At 36.5% G+C, this 19,016-nt stretch overlaps 1 protein-coding gene across 1 annotated transcript; it reads right to left on the bottom strand.

Moving 5' to 3' along the window:
- Positions 1-131: 131 nt before the first annotated feature.
- LOC126370284 (uncharacterized) lies at positions 132-6,599 on the bottom strand. The gene is made up of 5 exons (XM_050015123.1): positions 6,443-6,599; positions 4,086-4,412; positions 3,014-3,222; positions 2,142-2,291; positions 132-571 (listed from the first exon to the last, which is right to left on the bottom strand). The coding sequence occupies exons 1-5, from the start codon at positions 6,450-6,452 to the stop codon at positions 485-487; spliced, it is 783 nt and encodes a 260-aa protein (XP_049871080.1). The 5' UTR covers positions 6,453-6,599; the 3' UTR covers positions 132-484.
- Positions 6,600-19,016: the final 12,417 nt, after the last annotated feature.

Raw genomic sequence — 19,016 nt, 5'->3', positions numbered from 1 at the left:
GCCAATGCCCAGCAGTGCAATGGGACGCATACAGGCTGTTTATGTTATGTATGTATGTTATATTTGTAATACTTTTGTATCGTCATTGATGTGATATGTTACTAATGTGTTACACAATTAAAGAAAAAGAGTTTATTTTTGTGGAATATAAAAGTAATCATTTTAATAATTCATAGTAATACTTAATATATATATCATTTGACACGCGCTACTAATAACAATAGTATCTCTTAAATACAATGAGACTCATTAATTGAGTAGAGTGAGACACGGTTATTGTCCCACATCATTATACTTTTACAACATAACAGAAATTCATAATATTCTTAACAGTGCCAATGTAACTTTGGCACATCTTTAAAATCAGTGTATGAAAATAATAAAACCTGTAAATCCAACACTTTACCATAATCTAAAGCTTACATAGTAACAGTTTCAAAAAATAATGATGAGGTACTAACATTTACGTATCCATCGATTACAATTAGATTGTACACAGCACCTCGTAGACTTTGTGTGGATGTTCCAACCCGGCGAATGAAATATACAGAACCTTATGTGACGGGTGTACCTGAAAATTAAATAAGAAATTAAATTATACAACTCTGCCTATCCATTTGCGAATAAAGGCGTGATTCTATGTTATGATGTATGCAATAGTGAAAGTGCAAAACGATACGGGTATGACTTCAAACAAAACAATGCGGATTCCGGTTGCCGTACAGATAATAACAGCCTTCGTGATCTAACAGGCCCCGTGGTCTTGTGGTTAGATCATTGTGCTCACGATCTCGAGGTTTTGGGTTCGATTCCCGATGGGGACACTATCGGAAATCACTTTAAGAGCCTGGTCTTTGTTTGGCTAGGACACTGAAGGCTGAATCACCTGGTTGTCCGAAAAAGTAAGATGATTCCGTGCTTTGGAAGGCATGTCAAGCCGTTGGTCGGGACCAACCCGGTCGGGACGAGCCCGGGGGCTACTAACCCAAATACCTCCACTAACCCACAGAGGATTGAGGGAAGGCTTGTGCCCTACTGAGGGGCGTATATAGGCTATTTAAAATAATTAAAACACATAATACACGGGTTCTTACCGCAAAAACAAATGAATATCGGGAGTCTCATATCGCGGTAAGAACCCGTTATTATGTATTTTTAATTATGATAATAACCGCGTAAACCTAGAACAATTTAAAGGCTATTTATATTATGTTGTGTACAGATAATATCTCACGCAAGCTCTTTGATAATTAGGTTAAATTACTGTTGTGCCTTTTTGTATCTATTGTCCTTATTTCTGTACCTCGTGTCCATTGTGCTCAATAAAGCATCTTATCTTACAGAAGTATACAGAACAGACTTACTTATTAGGGCAAATGGTTGCAAAGAATTAGCCTTTGATAGACAGAATGCTACATGGACAAGAGCGTGGCTCTTAAATTAATTATGTGCTGTTTATAAGTGGGCTGTATACCATTAGCGCAACAGCTTTCGCGCTAAGCAATGTACTATATCTGTTTGGTGTAATTCTATTCATGCTACGTTATAAGGTAACTGAAGGTACGTTGAATGTACCGTATGAATTTGATATCTCTGATACATACATACATACATAAGGTCACGCATATTTCCCACTGGGGTAAGCAGAGACTATGGAATTCCATTTGCTTCGATCCTGACGAGTGACGTGTCGTTTCCGGGAATATTACCGAAATTAAGAATGTTGTCGTTGTAAAAACTCTTTGATAACTGAACTCTTTGGACTAGCTGTTTTTCTGTTTCAAGTTGTTCTTTCTTGTACTCTGATCTTATTTGCCTAAAGGTTATAAAGCTCTTTTTTTTTCATAAGTTTTGTGTTAAAGTGGGAACACTCCTGGGAATTGCACATCAGTGATCCTGACACACTTCTCCACATTCAGAAATCGTTTCATACACGCACGCCGGTTCAGAGTAGATCGTCCTAAGTCTTTTCGAAGGACATCTCCAATTTGGTCAATGTACACCTTTTTAGGTCTTCCTCTGCCAGCCCTACCAACAACCTTCGCTTTATATACCGCTTTCGTAATCCTATTATCATCCATCTGCTCTACGTGTCTTGATTTGATTTGAGTAGTAAATGGTACATCTAAGAAAATGCTTACTTTGCCAGGAGTCAATGAACCCTGTTGCTTAGCTCTGCCAACATACAATGGTTCACCATTCGAAGTCTGACCAGCCACTACGGCCTTGGGAGGAATGGCACCGTCCCTGGACTCTAACCAACGGATGGTCTCAGGTCGAGCACAACATACCTGTAATAACAAAAAATATGGTTATTATTGAGTTTTATAAATATATTTAGTCTTTCCCGCCCATCTGCATAATACCACTTTTCTTCTTCATGTTATTTTACTTGACCTTGGGCTAGTCTCATCAAGGTTCTATCCAGATTAAGTAAGTAATTAACTGTACATTGTTTGCCAATTTCCCTAACAAGAATTCCTCGTGCCATACCGACGTAGGGAATTTCCAAAATAAGGAAGAAATGTTTCCTTTTACGTAACAAACATAAATAACGTATTCAACATCATCTAGAAGGACCTCTGTGGTCCAGCGGTTGAGCGTTGGCCTCACCATCCAGAGGTCCCGGGTTCGATTCCCGGTGGGGACATATCACAAAAATTACTTTGTGGTCCCTAGTTTAGTTAGGACATTACAGGCGGATCACCTGATTGTCCGAAAATAAGATGATCCGTGTTTCGGAAGGCACGTTAACCAGTTGGTCCCAGTTACTACTTAGTGATGTAAGTAGTTGTTCCATGAGCCATGTCAGGGGCCTTTGGCGGCTCAATAGTAACCCTGACTCCAGGATTGATGAGGTTGGTACTCCACCTCACAACCCATACGATAGAAGAAGAACATCAACTATGAAATATTATGAAATTCACATGACGAATATGTGGCTGTCATATTTTTTTTACAAAGCATTATAACTTCTCAATTTCATCTATTCTGCGTAGAAAGACATACTCACTTCAAAGTTCTGTACAGCATTCTCCTTGCCTCCCCACGGAATGTAGGCAGCGTGGTGTTTGATCGCCAACTTGCCGGGTATCAGATCACCCTCATATCTGGACCGGATCACCCAGAGAGGGCTTCCGTCGTGACCTTCATACCCAGCCACCACGGCTCTGTCGCTCAGGGACTGAGCTGTATGGGGCGTCGACGGTATCCACTCTACACCTGTCGAAACAAAATGACAATGAATTAAAAATATATCATGTCTGCAAGTCATGAAATGTGTCTGATACAAAATTGAAAGGTCTATTTTTATTATCACTATTGCATATGATTTTATTTGCCTTTTTTTAAGGGTGCTGGGACCCTCGCTCGGCGACAGTAGATGGCGTAAGTGTAGCCACACCATTCGATGATCGAAATTATTTATGTCACAGATAAACTAAGCTAAATGAGCTCTACACATTTTTGCCACTACTTGAAGGTTTAGAGAACCTACAAACAATAATAAAAATCCTTCCTACTTTCTTAAGGTTTACTCTGGGTCTCTGGGTCAGAGACAATAGAATAATTTGATATCAACTTACATTATGTAATAGCATTTTTTAGTTATTAAAGTACCTAAAACAGCATTTATTTATAGTACCTACTATGTAGGTCCTTAAAAAGCTAAAATCTTGGGGAAAAATATGAAAATATTGTATTAGTCACTCTATCGAATTAATGATTTAAATTGTCACATATTTTAATACGCGGCATAACACTCATTCGCCGCATTGATACATCATGTAGATAATTAAACTTTACACTCTGAGTCATTACTCATTACATTAGTGACTACAAATATTCTCATTACAGACTTGCCTATTGTTGTACAAATTCGATAACATAATGTATCAGGTAAGTTACGAAACATTGGTTTACATACCTACAAGAAAAAAACATGTCTTTTCTGTTTCATACATAATAATATGACATGAACTAAGTACCCACACCTCACAGAGCTGATCTGTTTTGTGTTCATCACTTGTACAACAAGCCATAATATTATAACGTTATCAAGGTAAAGTTTTGGACGAAATACTTACTTTGAACAGGCATGGGACTGACGTGTGGAAAGTCAGGAGCCATGTAGTTTCCTGGCATAGGCGCATTTCCTGGCATCGGCGCACTGGGGGTCACGCTGGGGTACGACATCGCTGCCGGGTGACCTGGCTGGCCCTGTGGCGGCTGCTGACCAGGGTACGGGTACGCGAACCCAGGCTGGTACGGGTACTGAGGATTGGCCCCATGGGGGTACGCTGTAGGGGCAGGCTGACCCGGCTGCATCGGAGGGGGAGCATTGGCCGGGTTGTACAGCTGCGGGTAAATCGGGTGCTGTGGAGGCGGGTATTGGGGGCTGCCATAGGGGTTGACTGTAAATAAGAAATTGATTATTATAGAAACTTATCAGAATTATAAATGTTAATGGAAAATTGGACACATAACAAAAGACACAAAGCTCACGATTATGTCCCAATTTGGGCAGTCAAAGGTTCATCACAAGACAAACTAAGTACCCACACCACAAAGCTTTATTTTAGACCAATGTGGTGAGCCATCTGTAATGGTTGAGCCAACTGTGTTAATGAAACAAACTTTAGAACCAATACTGTTTGTTAATATAAGGTAAGTATTATTTAAACTATTATTTATATTTAAACAAATAAATAAAAACAAGTTTATTCAATCACAAATACTATCATTTAATTTATTTTATTGTATTATTTTTGTTTTCATGGATATTATGATAAGTGAAAAAAAAAGATCCAGCTTTGATGTTTGTGGATCTACAAGCTAGTGTCAAAAGGATGTATCATAAAACTGTAATATTGTTCTGATTCAATTGTCTGTTAAATTGACCACTGTATATTAAACAAAGTATGTACTAAGCTTTTTACAACAGAAGTACACCTATTGTTTTGAAAGGCCTTTAGAAGTTCAAATTCACTATAGAAATCAAGGTCAATAATGCAAACTATACTAGTCCGTTCATTCATCGGCGTTACAAAAAACCTTGAACTTTAGCAGGAAACTAGACAGATTACATCATGTTATGCATTTTCACAAAAATCTTGAATAACAACTAAAACATAGGTACCTAGGTACCTTATTTTGTACCATAGCTTGACCTCCTAAACCAGCACAGCTTTCACGGGCCTAAACCTATGATTTACGAAATCATTTTTCAAATACATGTTTGGATCATAAATGATTATCACGTGTTTAGCAGTGAAGGCAAACATCGTGAGGAAACCCACACACCAGAGAAATGCATTTCGGAGGTAGGTATGTGACCTAACCTGTACTGGACTGGCTTTCCCTTTGTGGGAAAACGCCGGACCTGTCAAATCTTCGGGTTAGGTAAGCAGACCCTGTGAAAATGGGACAACCCTAGAAAGATGATGATGATAATGAATTTAACCTCCGAAGGCCGAGATTTCCAGACACAATTGTTTTAAACAATGAGGTTTGGATTTAAAAATTACATTAAGTCTTACAACTTTAAAGTCTACACTTATCATTACCTACTCATATTATTTTGTATTTCAATACAGGTAATTAAAACCATGTAAACTTCGAATGTGTTGTCGGTGAATAAAATCTATTTTTAATTATTTTATTAATCAAACCTTTGCCTAGGTACTATACTAAGCAGAGGGGATAATGGTATGATTCTGATTAGTGAACGGTGCAATAGGAAGTTGCATACAAAGAATACTGAATAGCTAGAGTTAATACAGTGATAATCCTTTTCCGAGTTGATAGTGTATAACCTTACTGTACTAAGTAGCTGTTTTAACTTTCACTATTAAAGAATTGAAATTACATAAAACGCAAACAAAACAAGTTGACAACAAGGTACAACGCAATTAAATACTTACAAATAAGTTTATCGATGAAGATAAGTGTATGCACTTGGCATTTATTATGATATGTAATAAAATAGTTCAGCAAACAGTGGAACAAAAATATATTTATTTTATTTATTCATTTATATCAGACAACACAATAGTCCATAGATGGTTAGTTAAGAGTGTGAGTAACAATTCAACTTATAGCTATGTTAGTATTTATTAGTAGCTAAAACAAATTACGATATTATGAATATTTATTTAACATTATTTATTATTTCCTATCGCCACCTGTATCCAGTGATGCTGGATGGGACAATCAAACCGAGCCGCTATCATTTTCAAAATGCCGTTGCAGCTGTTTCGCAAGCGCTGCAGCAGAGAAGCTGCTTTTTTGCGAATAATCGCATGAAAACCATCCGTATATTTTTTAGAACAAGTTAAAAAAATACTTCACAATTTTAATACGTACTTGCGCAACATTATTATTGTAACTTTGCATTGTTTTAAAGTTTAGAAGGATAATAATTTATTACTAAACATGTACTTACATCCAGACATAATGATAGTAAGTTTCACACAATTCCCACAAAACAAACAAGTTTGATATTCCTATGTGGAATATTCAACACTGCGTTAATTTTGCCGACAGTCTGGCGTCTAACTAAAGCAAAATAGTAATGAATGACGTTTCGTTCGGTTCGCTTTCGCTTGCCGGCTGGCTGTGTTAAATTAAAGGCGCGTTCAAAAACCACATGCTGTATTCGTCTTCTTTAATGTCAAAGAGCAATACATTAGCCTGAAGATTTTGTCTTTTATACAAAGGAAAACTTTATCAATGATTACTTTAGGTGACAAAAGTAATGGAGTTCGAATTTAGTTTCATTACTCAAGATTACTCAATCCATTTTGAGCGAGGTTAGCGTTATGCGTCATCAAAACCAAGTTATTGTTGTAGGTTGTGGATAAACTGTGACGTGGAGTCTTATAGTTGGTTCTTCTATATTTTATGTAAAAGAAATGCATTTTTCAAGCAGTTGTAACCTCATCACAATGTTGCGAGTCTATTACACTCTTCATTAACAAACCGAATAGGTATTATTCGCTCGAATGCGAAAGGTCCGAAATATGTATGTATACCTATAGGTATCTACTTACATCAAGGTCTTTGACTTACATACAGTACAGTTTCGTGCTGTTGCGTGCGTGCGCCTAACTAACATCCAGTGCTATCTAGTCATATTATATCTCTGATGTGTTTTTTTTATTAAAAAAAAAAAAAATGGTCAGCGTCTGGCCACAATGTCACCGTTATGAATAATGTTCACTTTCACTTTACATTGTTTAGGTACCTACATTTCTATTCATAGGCACACACGTAGGTAATTTTTTGTCCTTTTTATTGGGATAGGCAGTCACAAATCAATAAAAGATAACTTCCAGCAACTCTTGGCATCTACCTATTCGGGTTTTAGATGTTCGAAGAACGTGTGACTTACATGTGTGTTACGGGTTCGAATCTACGCTCGGGATCTACACCGTTGAATACCTACATGTTTGGATCATAGATACCTACCTATCATGTGGTTTCAAATGATATCCGAGATGTAGGCCCGGTCCGGTTAATGGCTACAGGCTCGCCCCGTGTAACGTGTGTATTCTAGTACACCTCTGTCCACCCCTCTGGGGATATAGGCGTGATGGATGTGCGTAGAAAGTAGGTATATCGTATGATGTAGAGAAAAACAAAAATAGAGTTAAAACAAGAATAGGGTAGTTCCATTTTTTTTTTGTTTTGGTTTTCCCCGAAGGGTAAGGCAAAGGGAACTATGCCCATACAGCCATGTCTGACGTATTTTTTTTCTTGATGATTAATGAAATGATGAAAGGTGATGATGATGAAACCTAAGCCCCCACCCTCGGAGTAGACTCCTACTCCGAACCCCAAACGAATTAACTCACAAGTCTGCATAAACTTTTGAGTTATGAAGCGGCTTCCTGCCACGAAGCGAAAATAGGCAGATACACTTCGTTCATTGAATACTCCAATATAATAACACTCGCGAATGTCTTCCGACTAACTTAATGCGATCATTAACCACAAAACACCACTTCGTATTAATTATTTAGATCATTCAACGAAGAAAGCAACTGTCCCGTTCCCGTTTCCCGCCAAAAAGCCGGGTAGTTTCCAACTAGTCAAATCAGTTACTTTTTACTAAACGTCAAAACACGAAATCACATTTGTATGGAAAAGCAACCTGTGACGTCATAGAAAAACGTGATAAAATGACGCACTTATTATTACTTTTTTCGTTAGTAAAATTCATAAAAAGTTAAATAGAAAAAGAAAAACATTTGCAAGGACCAAATAATAATAATATATCCTAATTATAACAGCTACCGCCATCTGTGAGGAATTACTGCAACTATGAAACACGCACACTAGACTCTAGCCCTTTTGCGCAGTGGAAAACGAAACTGTCCAATAGCCGTAGCTGAAAGTTCAAACAAAAATGCAAAGATGGCGCTTATAATTTGAAAAGAGACTAACCGTGACTGTATCAAGTAGGTGCATCGTTGTGGGACCCCAGTAACGTGAAGAGGGATGTAACGGGGATGCAGGTCTGTTGAGGAGTAACATTATTGAGAAGCGAGGTACCTATACAATATCATAAGTCTTTTCTACATATTCACTTATTAAAACACTACTATATTTAACTTATAACAACCATGGAAATGAAAGGTTCTGGTCCATTTGCCATGGCAGTTAAAATTTACAATAGGATTCCAAAGATTCTATAGTAATACTTAAATATAAAAAAGATTAAAATTAACTTAAGAAAATTCCTAGTTGAGAAAAGTTTTTACACACTGCAAGAGATTTTCTTATATGATAAATATACTGTAAGTGTTGTAGAGTTTGTTATATAGTTTTTAAGATTTTCAGTACCTGTTATTATTATCTTTTTTGTATTTCTGGCTTAATTTAGTTTCTTTTATTTTTCTTGTTTTTGCTATACCCTCCCGGGTCCATATGTGGTACTACGTATAATAATATTTGTAACAACTGTTTACCATTATGATGTGCAATAAATACTTTGACTTACATACCGATGTTATTCAGGTAACCTACCTATTACCTACCTATTTGCAAATCATTTCTCAGTGTCTTGTCTAGTCTATTACACCCGTTCGTAGAGTCTAGTTTGAAGCTGAGCTAGCTGTGTTTTGAAATTCTACACGAAGTGTTGTTAGTTGTCATATAAATGTTGCCTTGTCATGTACCTACCTATGTTAGAGGATCCGTTCGTGCGAGAGGCAAAGTGTAGAACAGTTGGCGCAGCATTACAGGTTCGTTTCACATTTCCCAGTGGAAATAACGGGTAATATTTCCGGTATAACCGGTAATTTTTCTTATTTAGACCTATCAATGTTTACATAGACCGTACGTCAGATACTGGTTGACGTAGACAGGTAGGTATCTCTATACATAATTATATGTATTGTATAAGTCGGTATGTAAGTATTGGTAGTGAAATGTTTCTTGAAAGGTCGTTAGGAATGGTGGGTGAGAGTGAGAAAAACGAAAGTGAAGATGGGAACTTACGTTTTTTATTATTATTTTTATTTATTCACACTTAGCTCATTATAATTTTAAGGATTATAGTAGCACGCAGTAATGCCTAGGGATAGAAATATTACAATTACCTACATCTGTGTTGGCCTGGGAGCAAATAAAAAACAGTAAACAAACATACACACCATGCGGAAAATATCGACTGGGAGATTGTGTACTTTCTGATATCGTCACCATACGGTTCGTTTTAGAACTTAGAACCTATATCAAAGCAGTTCTCATGCTGGTTTATATACGAAAGCTATTCAAACTGATTGGCGAATCCTTTCATCGCCGGAATATCAAATCCCAAAATCTAAGTATAATAACTTCTCCAAATTATAAACAGGATGTATAAGAACGTGTAGTTATTAATTACTGTTAGAAAATACACGCATATAGAAGTACTGTATCATAAGCACGGTGTAGGAAATGGAGCGACCCGCGAACTCTATGACGGTCGCTACGTTCGCTGTAAACACGTTGGCTGACACTTCTATCTTCCTTGCCTTTACCAGATCCACCATGGTTTGCACTTGCTCTGAATATGCCTCATCTGAAACGCGATATAAAAGTTACATCCGAATTCTAAGATGTTTACTTGAAACTTCCTCCACTCGACTCGGCCAGCGGCCTCAGCTCAGTATTTTGGTATTTACGTCCTCGTCTTGAAGACTTTACTCACTGGAGTCGAGCATAATGTCATACTGCCAACAAAATAATACGATAATAATGACGTTATGTCTCCACTCAACCCCACTGGAGTAAACTCGAGGCATAGAATAAGGAATAAAACTACGCTCCAGGTAAGATGGAGGCGACGCATACATTCATACAACAGCCCGGACACGCGGACTTGATGTTAGAAATTGTTTATAACGAAACAAGTATTGAGTTTATGAATACGAGTTTTTTTTGGGTATTAATGAATAAGTATGCTTTGGAATGCACTTTACTAATCATAATATATTTATTTTGCGTAATTACCTATTAGGAAAAAAATACATTAAAATCATAACATTTAAAACGGCTCCAGTTACAATAAACATGTAAAACATAACATATAATATTTTAGTGTATTTACAGTGTCATTACGAGTAAATTGAGGCGTGAAGTGTACATTTTATAGTTGCACCTGCACAAAGTGCAAAGCGTAGCTGCACTGTTGCTATGTATTTTGATCAGGCACTTTCCTTTTATAAACATTAATTCTTCTTCTTCTATCGTGTGGGTTGTGAGGCGGAGTGCCAACCTCATCAAACCTGGTGTCAGGGTTACTATTGCGCCGCCAAAGGCCCCTGACATGGTTCATGTAACGACTACTAACTTGCATCAGTAAGTAGTAACCGGGACCAACGGCTTAACGTGTCTTCCGAAACCCGGATCATCTTACTTTCGGATAATCAGGTGATCAGCACGTAATGGCCTAACCAAACTAGGGATCACAAAGTGATTTTCGTGATATGTCCCCACCAGGATTTGAACTCGGGACCTCCAGATCGTGAGCCGAATGCTTTTTTGGGGATCTCCCGGGCTTGCTTTAAATCTCGAATAGAAAGAGTCAGTTGCATTTTTCTGTACTTATTTAAGAAAAGTATATCTAACCGATGTCATAATTGGTAGTGCTCATCACGACGTTTGTACCTAGAAGTAGCTATTCGACCGGCAGATAGGTATCTCAAGTCAACTTCGGTTCTACGAACTTTCCAGCCACAGTGCCAATGGCGAGGGTTTCATTTTGATCCTATCTTTATGCCATTTTTACTTAAGATATGCTATGTAGATAAACGGGAAAAATATTATTTGCTGTAGCAGATATTTAGACTACATCGTAATAAATAATGGTGCCTACCTACTTAACAATTGGTAGGAAAATGTCCCCGTAGACGATAGTCGACCAATATAAATTGAAATGAGGGACTCTCCATGCTATGTTCCGCAAACACAATATAGATGGCGCTGTACATATTTTTCTTTGTTTACCTTCTAATTTCATGGATAACAGACAATGCATCTTTTATCTTTGTTGTTGGGTATAAATTATCCTTTTATTACACCCAGGCACAATTACGTCTTCCATCCATTATTGTTCTGATCAAAATTAAGAGAAACAATAGGTATAGGTAGCAATGTAATTCTATGCATAAAGTGATCTAAATATCTCTCTCTTTATTTACGTGCTGCGCTCTTGTCAGTGGAGTAATCGCCTCCATTTTCATTACTCCATAAATAGGGCGTGTAGGTCGATCTAAATATCAAGCAACAATTATTTTTATATATGCTTTTGCCATTACGTTGTATTTTGGAATAATTATATACCCGAGTAATGAGAAAATGGGTAATTATCACGTTAAAGCTGTACGTACAACGCTATCTATATATTTTTTGGTGAACGTAACCTGGAAAGTCTCATTCAAACTTGTAATTCACACTTCAATTTGGTCTACGCCCACTTTCAGAGTCACGTTGGAGAGAATGATTATAAAACAATAAAGTACATACCTACCTACTATATTTTATGAAATAAAAGCTAGGTAACATCTAACAAAATTAAACAATTTTTCTTTATTTCGAAAAATCAATCGGTTTTTTGCATCAGGAAAATACGACAGGTGCTTGTTAAATAATTCTGTTTGTTAACACATGTGTTATTTTTCTCACAATATTCTTTCATGAGTTTCAAGAATATTTATGACTGCTAGTAAATCTGTAGGTACTACTTATATTTTTTAATTTTCTATTGAAGACGTGATTAAATTGAAATCGGTAACCAATTAAACGAATTAATACTGGATCACTCCTCTCTTATTGAAATCAGTTATTAAATATTATGAACGTGTAGTGTCTGGTGAAGTTAATAGTAATTATGAAGATAATAATAATTATTTTATACTTGTTTGGGTGTATGTGAATGTTTATAATATGTATGTAGTATATTTATATTATTTGAGAGTGGGGACATCGAAAAGGGTGACGGAGATTTTTTTGTGTAACTTAATTGAACTAGTAGCCAACCAAGCAATTGCATAATCTCTCGGGAACACGATCGCTACATATACGTACTGGTTTAATGAGACGTAATTTACCAGACGAGAGCAACTGCCATGACCCTTATCCATAGAACTTAATGTTGATTTGAAAGCTTCATCTTTACAACCCAACTTCAAAAGTAATAAAACTAAAATAACATTAAAATACTGCTCTTCTTACTGCGGAAAAACTGCGGAAACTCTACGAAAACTTACCTACGTCGTAAACTAAATTATGTAGGAGCATCGATAAAGTTTTATTTCTTTCCTTGATGAAAAGTTCGCACATCTTCGCGAGGAATATCGGACGGGAGTTTATCGACGAGTACATGAACAAATCGTTTAAGAACACTTCTGAGTACTGAAAGTAAAATAGTAATAAATTATTTACTTACTACACAAAGTTACAAAACTCTAGCAGTGTTTTTTGCTTCCTATCTACTTGGGCAACTGACTAATAAATAGTCCACCTGCTGAGTACCTTCTATGTTCCAGTTGGGGTTTGTACAGACTATCTGACACTTAAGAGGGTAAAATAATCACATTAATTAGGATTGTCAATAGCCCTAGAAGCTGAACAATTTCTTTTAAGTATAAAGTATATGAATAGTTAGGTATAAGTAGGTACATAATCTAGATAATGTCATTATACTTACTTTCATGGAGGGACTCAGAGATCTGCATATTGCCAGTAAAGTGCACACGAACCATGTGTTGAACATTATGAATACCTGTAAAATAATGAAGGAATTTAAAACTTTGTTGTTATTGGGCACACGATGACTTTTTACGCGAGTTTTACGAATATGTTGCACAATAGTTGCGCGTTTCTCACGCCCGTAACAGCGCCATAAATTAGGTAGGTGAAAATCATGTGGGTTTCACGCGTGCAAGGCGTTCTAATTTTGACAAATGTTATTTCTTGACTTGCTGGTGTTTTTAATATTTTGTCTGTTAGTATAATGAAGCTCGTAATTTCTCCGGAGTCTAACAAACCTGTCCAGCGTATATTTTGTTGAAATAATAAACGCAGTCTGCAATCTGATCATAGATTTGCATCAGCTCAAACCAACAGTAATGACTGTTTGCCTTCCTTTCGACCATTTTGGAATCAGTGAAAATTTTCTGGAATAAAAACATATTTTTATGTACCCACTTACTTAATATAGGTATACTAAACAAATATGTCTTAGGTAAAACGACGCACACTAGTGCCTTACCTTAACAAACACGTCGTATTTTGAGTCGACATAAATGAGTTCCTTATGCGGCGGTAGAGACTTGCTTATTTTCTTCAGAAGTAACACATTCAACATTAGCTGTTTTGAGTAAATCAGCAAAAGAATAAATGTGATAATAGTACCTTCTAATATCAACGTATAATATGACAAATGAAGCCCAAGATTCACTATATTGAATTTCCTCAACCAAAACGTCCCAGATAAAAGTAAAATGGGTATTGTTATAAACAACGCAGAAGTCACTCTGATCTTGGAGAGCATGCTACTTGAGGTTCCAAAATGCGAGTTAATTTGGTCTATTTTTTTGAACAATTTCACGTATAAATGACTATTTCCGAAAGACGTTATGAGGGTACCGTAAATCATTTCAGATAAAGACAAACTCCCGTAAGTTTTAGTCAAAATATGCAGCGGCAGATCTGACGTGGTGTCTCGCCAGCTAACAGGCCTCAGGGCGCTGCTGAGCGTGATTATAATGGAGACATACACAATGGTGTAGATCTTGCTGCAAACTTTCACTCCAAATACATCATTGTTGGCAAATCTAACCATTTTCAAGCCAAACAGTGAGGCGAAATAAATTAAAGGCTTTGCAGCGTTTGCGATAGAGTGCTTAAAGTTTGTTGTTATTTTTTTCCTCTTGTTCAATATTACTGAAAACTGATACTGTTCTGTCACGTCCTCGACAGCTGATACTTTTATGAAAGGCATTATAATAGAATTAAGTTACACAATGCGACTCGATCAACGTTGAGAATAGATCTGAAACTCGATGAAACATTTTGTGATTACTATGCTTTTTCGTTAATTGATATTAGATATTGAAGTAAAAACATGGACTTTCCATATCATTTCCAGGTTTAATTAAACTTAGATCAATTTGTTGATTAGGATTGTTTTAATTTCTTTAAGTACGGTCCAGAGTACTAATATACACTTTGAAACCATGTCACAATAACTTTTTTGACAAATTAAACCGTAAGTCTCATTAAATGTCAAATATGATAGTGCGACAGGGTTCTAAAGTGGGCACATGATATTGCTCATGACTGTACACTATAATACCTAAATATGTACCCAGTATGAATACTTACCATGAAAATAATTATAATAGTACTTATTGCATCCGTTGCGTGTGTCTAAAGTATTTTACTTGAAATATTTCCAGTATTGACTATCATCATCATCAGCCGTATGACGCCCACTGCTGGGCATAGGCCTCCCCCAAGGATCTCCACGACGATCGGTATTGACTATAAACATAGAAAATGAAACACAAAATTCGTGATTTCTAAATTATTTATTACTTGAGCAAAAACCGTTTTTGTCAGGATACGAGTGTAGTTAATCTATAAAATACATTATTTGCAGATCGTATTGAATGTTATCTGCTTATATAGGCTTTAGTAAAAACAAAGGGGAAAATGTACAATGGTATGTGACATTCTGACAACAATTATAGTGTCTTACGTAGTTAGACACTATACCACCCCACACCACCCGCATTGGAGCAGCGTAGTGGGGTATGCTCCATACCCCCTCCGGTTGATCGAGGGGAGGCCTGTGCCCAGCAGTGGGACGTGTATAGGCTGTTAATGTGAATGTAGTTAGTATAGAACTACGTTCTAGGTAGAGGAGTCTTGAGGAGGTCTTCTACGGTGGTAAGCGTTTATGAAACTCTTGATCATTGCCAACTTTAGAAACCTGTTACTCTTTTACCAACTATTCAATAATTTTAATAAGTAATAGTTTGCGGACATTCTTAACTTGTATGTCCGGTTAAAGATTTTTATATTAAAACTTAATCTTAACTTTATATAGATTTATGCAACCTGCGAAAAGAAAATATTGTTTCGTACCGATATACAAATACGGCAGACATACAGATAGACAAGTAAAATGTATAATACTCACAATCCAGCCCTAAAACACTGCACATGTAAAACACTGTGAACAATATTGCTATATAAATCATGGACAGATAGGTGACAAAAGTCCAGTTCACTTGACTGTAGTTGCAAAAGCTGAAAGGAAAAGATGTAAAAATATCAAATCAATATAATCACTCACGCCTAAACGCTCACGACTAAATTCTAAGACGAACCGAGCACCCATGCTTCATTTAAGCTTTCTGTTAGACTAACGTGATAAAAATGTCACATCAAAGCAAATAATTTATAAAAGCAATATAGCAATTTGACATTTGCGCATATAAAAGTAAGTGCGCAATGCAAACAAATAAATGTCAAATAGCAATATTGCTTTTTTAGATGATTTGCTTTGATGTGGCCTTTTTAAATGAATGGTTTCGCTGAGGCCTTTCTAACCCCCTTATCTATACATATTATTTTACACTACAACTTTTCTTTTAGAGTTTTATTTCATGGCAGTTTGTCAATTGGCATTTAATTACTTAATAAGTTTCATCAGGTACTTTGTAAATATATCTGTAAGCTCCTCTATTGAAATGAAATAAAATAAAAAACTTCATTCCATTGTGATGGAAGTATTTTTTTCGTAGATTAACTACGATTTTATATTAGGTATAATTATGTCACTTAGGAAATCTCCTTTTGTGGTTGAGAATAGGACATGCTTACTTAGAAAGTGCCTATTCATTCTTGCCTTGAAGATTCCTTATAAGTAATAAAATAATCAATTATTACTGGGTGTTAGTGACATTGAAATGAAAACTTTGAGGGATGATTCAGGCGATGATTATGAGTTGACATCAAGTGGAGTTTTCCGTCGCAAAAGAATGGAACTGAAAATATTTAAAAAAGACGCTAAAATTTGCATGAATTTTCCGACAGGAAATTTCACTTGATATCAACTCAGAATCATGGTCTGAATCCTTCCCCTCAGTATTCGTTACGATGTCACTAACACCTTCTATGCTTGCACTTACCATATGTCAATAAATACGAGTATAAAGTGCTCGATGGACTCTCTGCGAACAAGTTCATAGTACTATTGGTCATAGAAGTAGCATAATGTAGCTACTAAATAATTAGAAAAAGTCGAATTGTATTAAACACAGTATGATGAGAATGAGAACACATACTTACCTACTACTACCTACTTAACGTAGAGTTATTCTGGTGGGCCGGAATTATTTTTAATTATTTTTAGGTACATAGGTAGGTGAAATCACGATCCTTGTGGTAGGTCAAGCCACCAGTTATCCATAAGAAAACTATTGTTACATAAAGCATTCAGAACAAAAATATCATGGCATAAACAAATAAATAGGTAGGCAAGCCAAGCCTTTACTAGTAGTTTCAAAGTTAAACAGGGGTCTTTTCCTATATATAAGTATGGAATTATTTAACATGGTTGCACTTACCGCACGGTTTTCAACTTCTGAAATATGCTACTCATAATTTCAACGATACGCGGACATCGATCTTGGTCCATTACAATGGCTTGACAGCATTCGGAAGTTGTCATACGTTTTTCATAAAGAATACTTTCTATTTTTAATTTCATAGACAATTTAGGTAGTTTTAGAAAGGGCAATAGTTTTTAATTTTACGGTATAAATTTTACACGTATACTTATTCTTACCTTCGAGTCTAAAATAAATATACACTACATAGAGCAACATGGACCTTTGCAGACTGAAGGGGGTTCTGCTACTTTTGCGAGGCGGGAAGGTGTGACCATTCAGCAACACGGACTCCGCGGGTATAACACGTCAATCATAGAGCAACACGGACCTCCGCGGGTATAACACGTCAATTATAGAGCAACACGGATCTCCGCGCGTATAACACGTCAATCATAGAGCAACACAGACCTCCGCGGGTATAACACGTCAATCATAGAGCAACACGGACCTCCGCGGATACACACGTCAATCATAGAGCAACACGGACCTCCGCGGGTACCCGCAGGATTAACACGTCAATCATAGAGCAACACGGACCTTCGCGGGTATAACACGTCAATCATAGAGCAACACGGACCTCCGCAGGTATAACACGTCAATCATAGAGCAACACGGACCTCCGCGGGTATGACACGTCGATCAAATTCAAATTCAAATTCAAAAATATCTTTATTCAGTAGGTAACATAGTTACACTTTGAATCGTCAATTTTACATAACGAACGTCTCATCCGCCTAAAACTACTGCAGCTTCTCACAACCTGTATAGCCGGGGAAAAGAAGCTGCAAGAAAAACCTCGGCACAGGGCCCTAGACGTTCTTTAAAAAAATAAAAATAAACATAAAACATAAAATATTGGTATACAATTGAGTAATTTAGCTGCCTAATATCAGTTCTCAGACAGTTAATCCCATGCATTCATATCTTCTAAATAATCACTAACTTTATAATAACCTTTTTTGTAAAGTTTTTGTTTAACTACTGTCTTAAAACAGTTGAAAGGCAAATTCTGAATGTCAATGGGAATCTTATTGTAAAAACGTATACATTGCCCCTTAAAAGATTTAGTAATCTTATGTAATCGACTGACTTGTAAAGCAAGTTTATTTTTGTTCCTGGTATTAACAATGTGCCGATCGCTATTTTTTGCAAATAATCCTATATGTTTTTTTACATATATTAAGTTTTCAAAGATATATTGTGATGCCAAAGTTAAAATATTAATTTCTTTAAATTTATTTCTAAGTGACATCTTGGGTCCCAATTTGTAAATCGCCCGAATGGCTCGCTTTTGCAGAACAAAAATGCTGTTCATATCTGCAGCATGACCCCACAGCAAGATGCCGTACGACATTAGACTGTGGAAGTAGGCAAAATAAACTAATCGCGCGGTTTCTACATCGGTTATTAAACGAATTTTTTTGACCGCGAATGCTGCTGAGCTGAGCCTTTTGGACAACTTATCAATATGAGGACTCCATTGCAACTTAGCGTCCAAAGTAATTCCCAAAAATACAGCAGTATCCGTGAGGTCCAATTCCTTATTTTTTACAATAATAGAATCGAGGGGCCTACTAACATTCGATAACGTAAAATAAACATGCATATTTTGTTTTATTTTCATTAAGTAGCAGGTTGTTTACAGTAAACCAATCCACTACCTCTGAAATGGCGTTGTTTACATCGTCAAAGGAATCTTGTCGTCTCTTTACTTTAAAAAGTAAGGAGGTATCATCTGCAAACAGCACCACCTCATGTTTTACAAGACTCATATCATAGATCATAGAGCAACAACTCCGCGGCGTCACATTCTTTGATACACAATCAAGCCATGTACATATCATT

Source organism: Pectinophora gossypiella, chromosome 10 (genome assembly GCF_024362695.1).
Source record: "Pectinophora gossypiella chromosome 10, ilPecGoss1.1, whole genome shotgun sequence".
Taxonomy (NCBI): Eukaryota; Metazoa; Arthropoda; class Insecta; order Lepidoptera; family Gelechiidae; genus Pectinophora; species Pectinophora gossypiella.
Note: the sequence above shows the minus strand (reverse complement) of the source record. Positions and strands in the feature narration are given on the sequence as shown.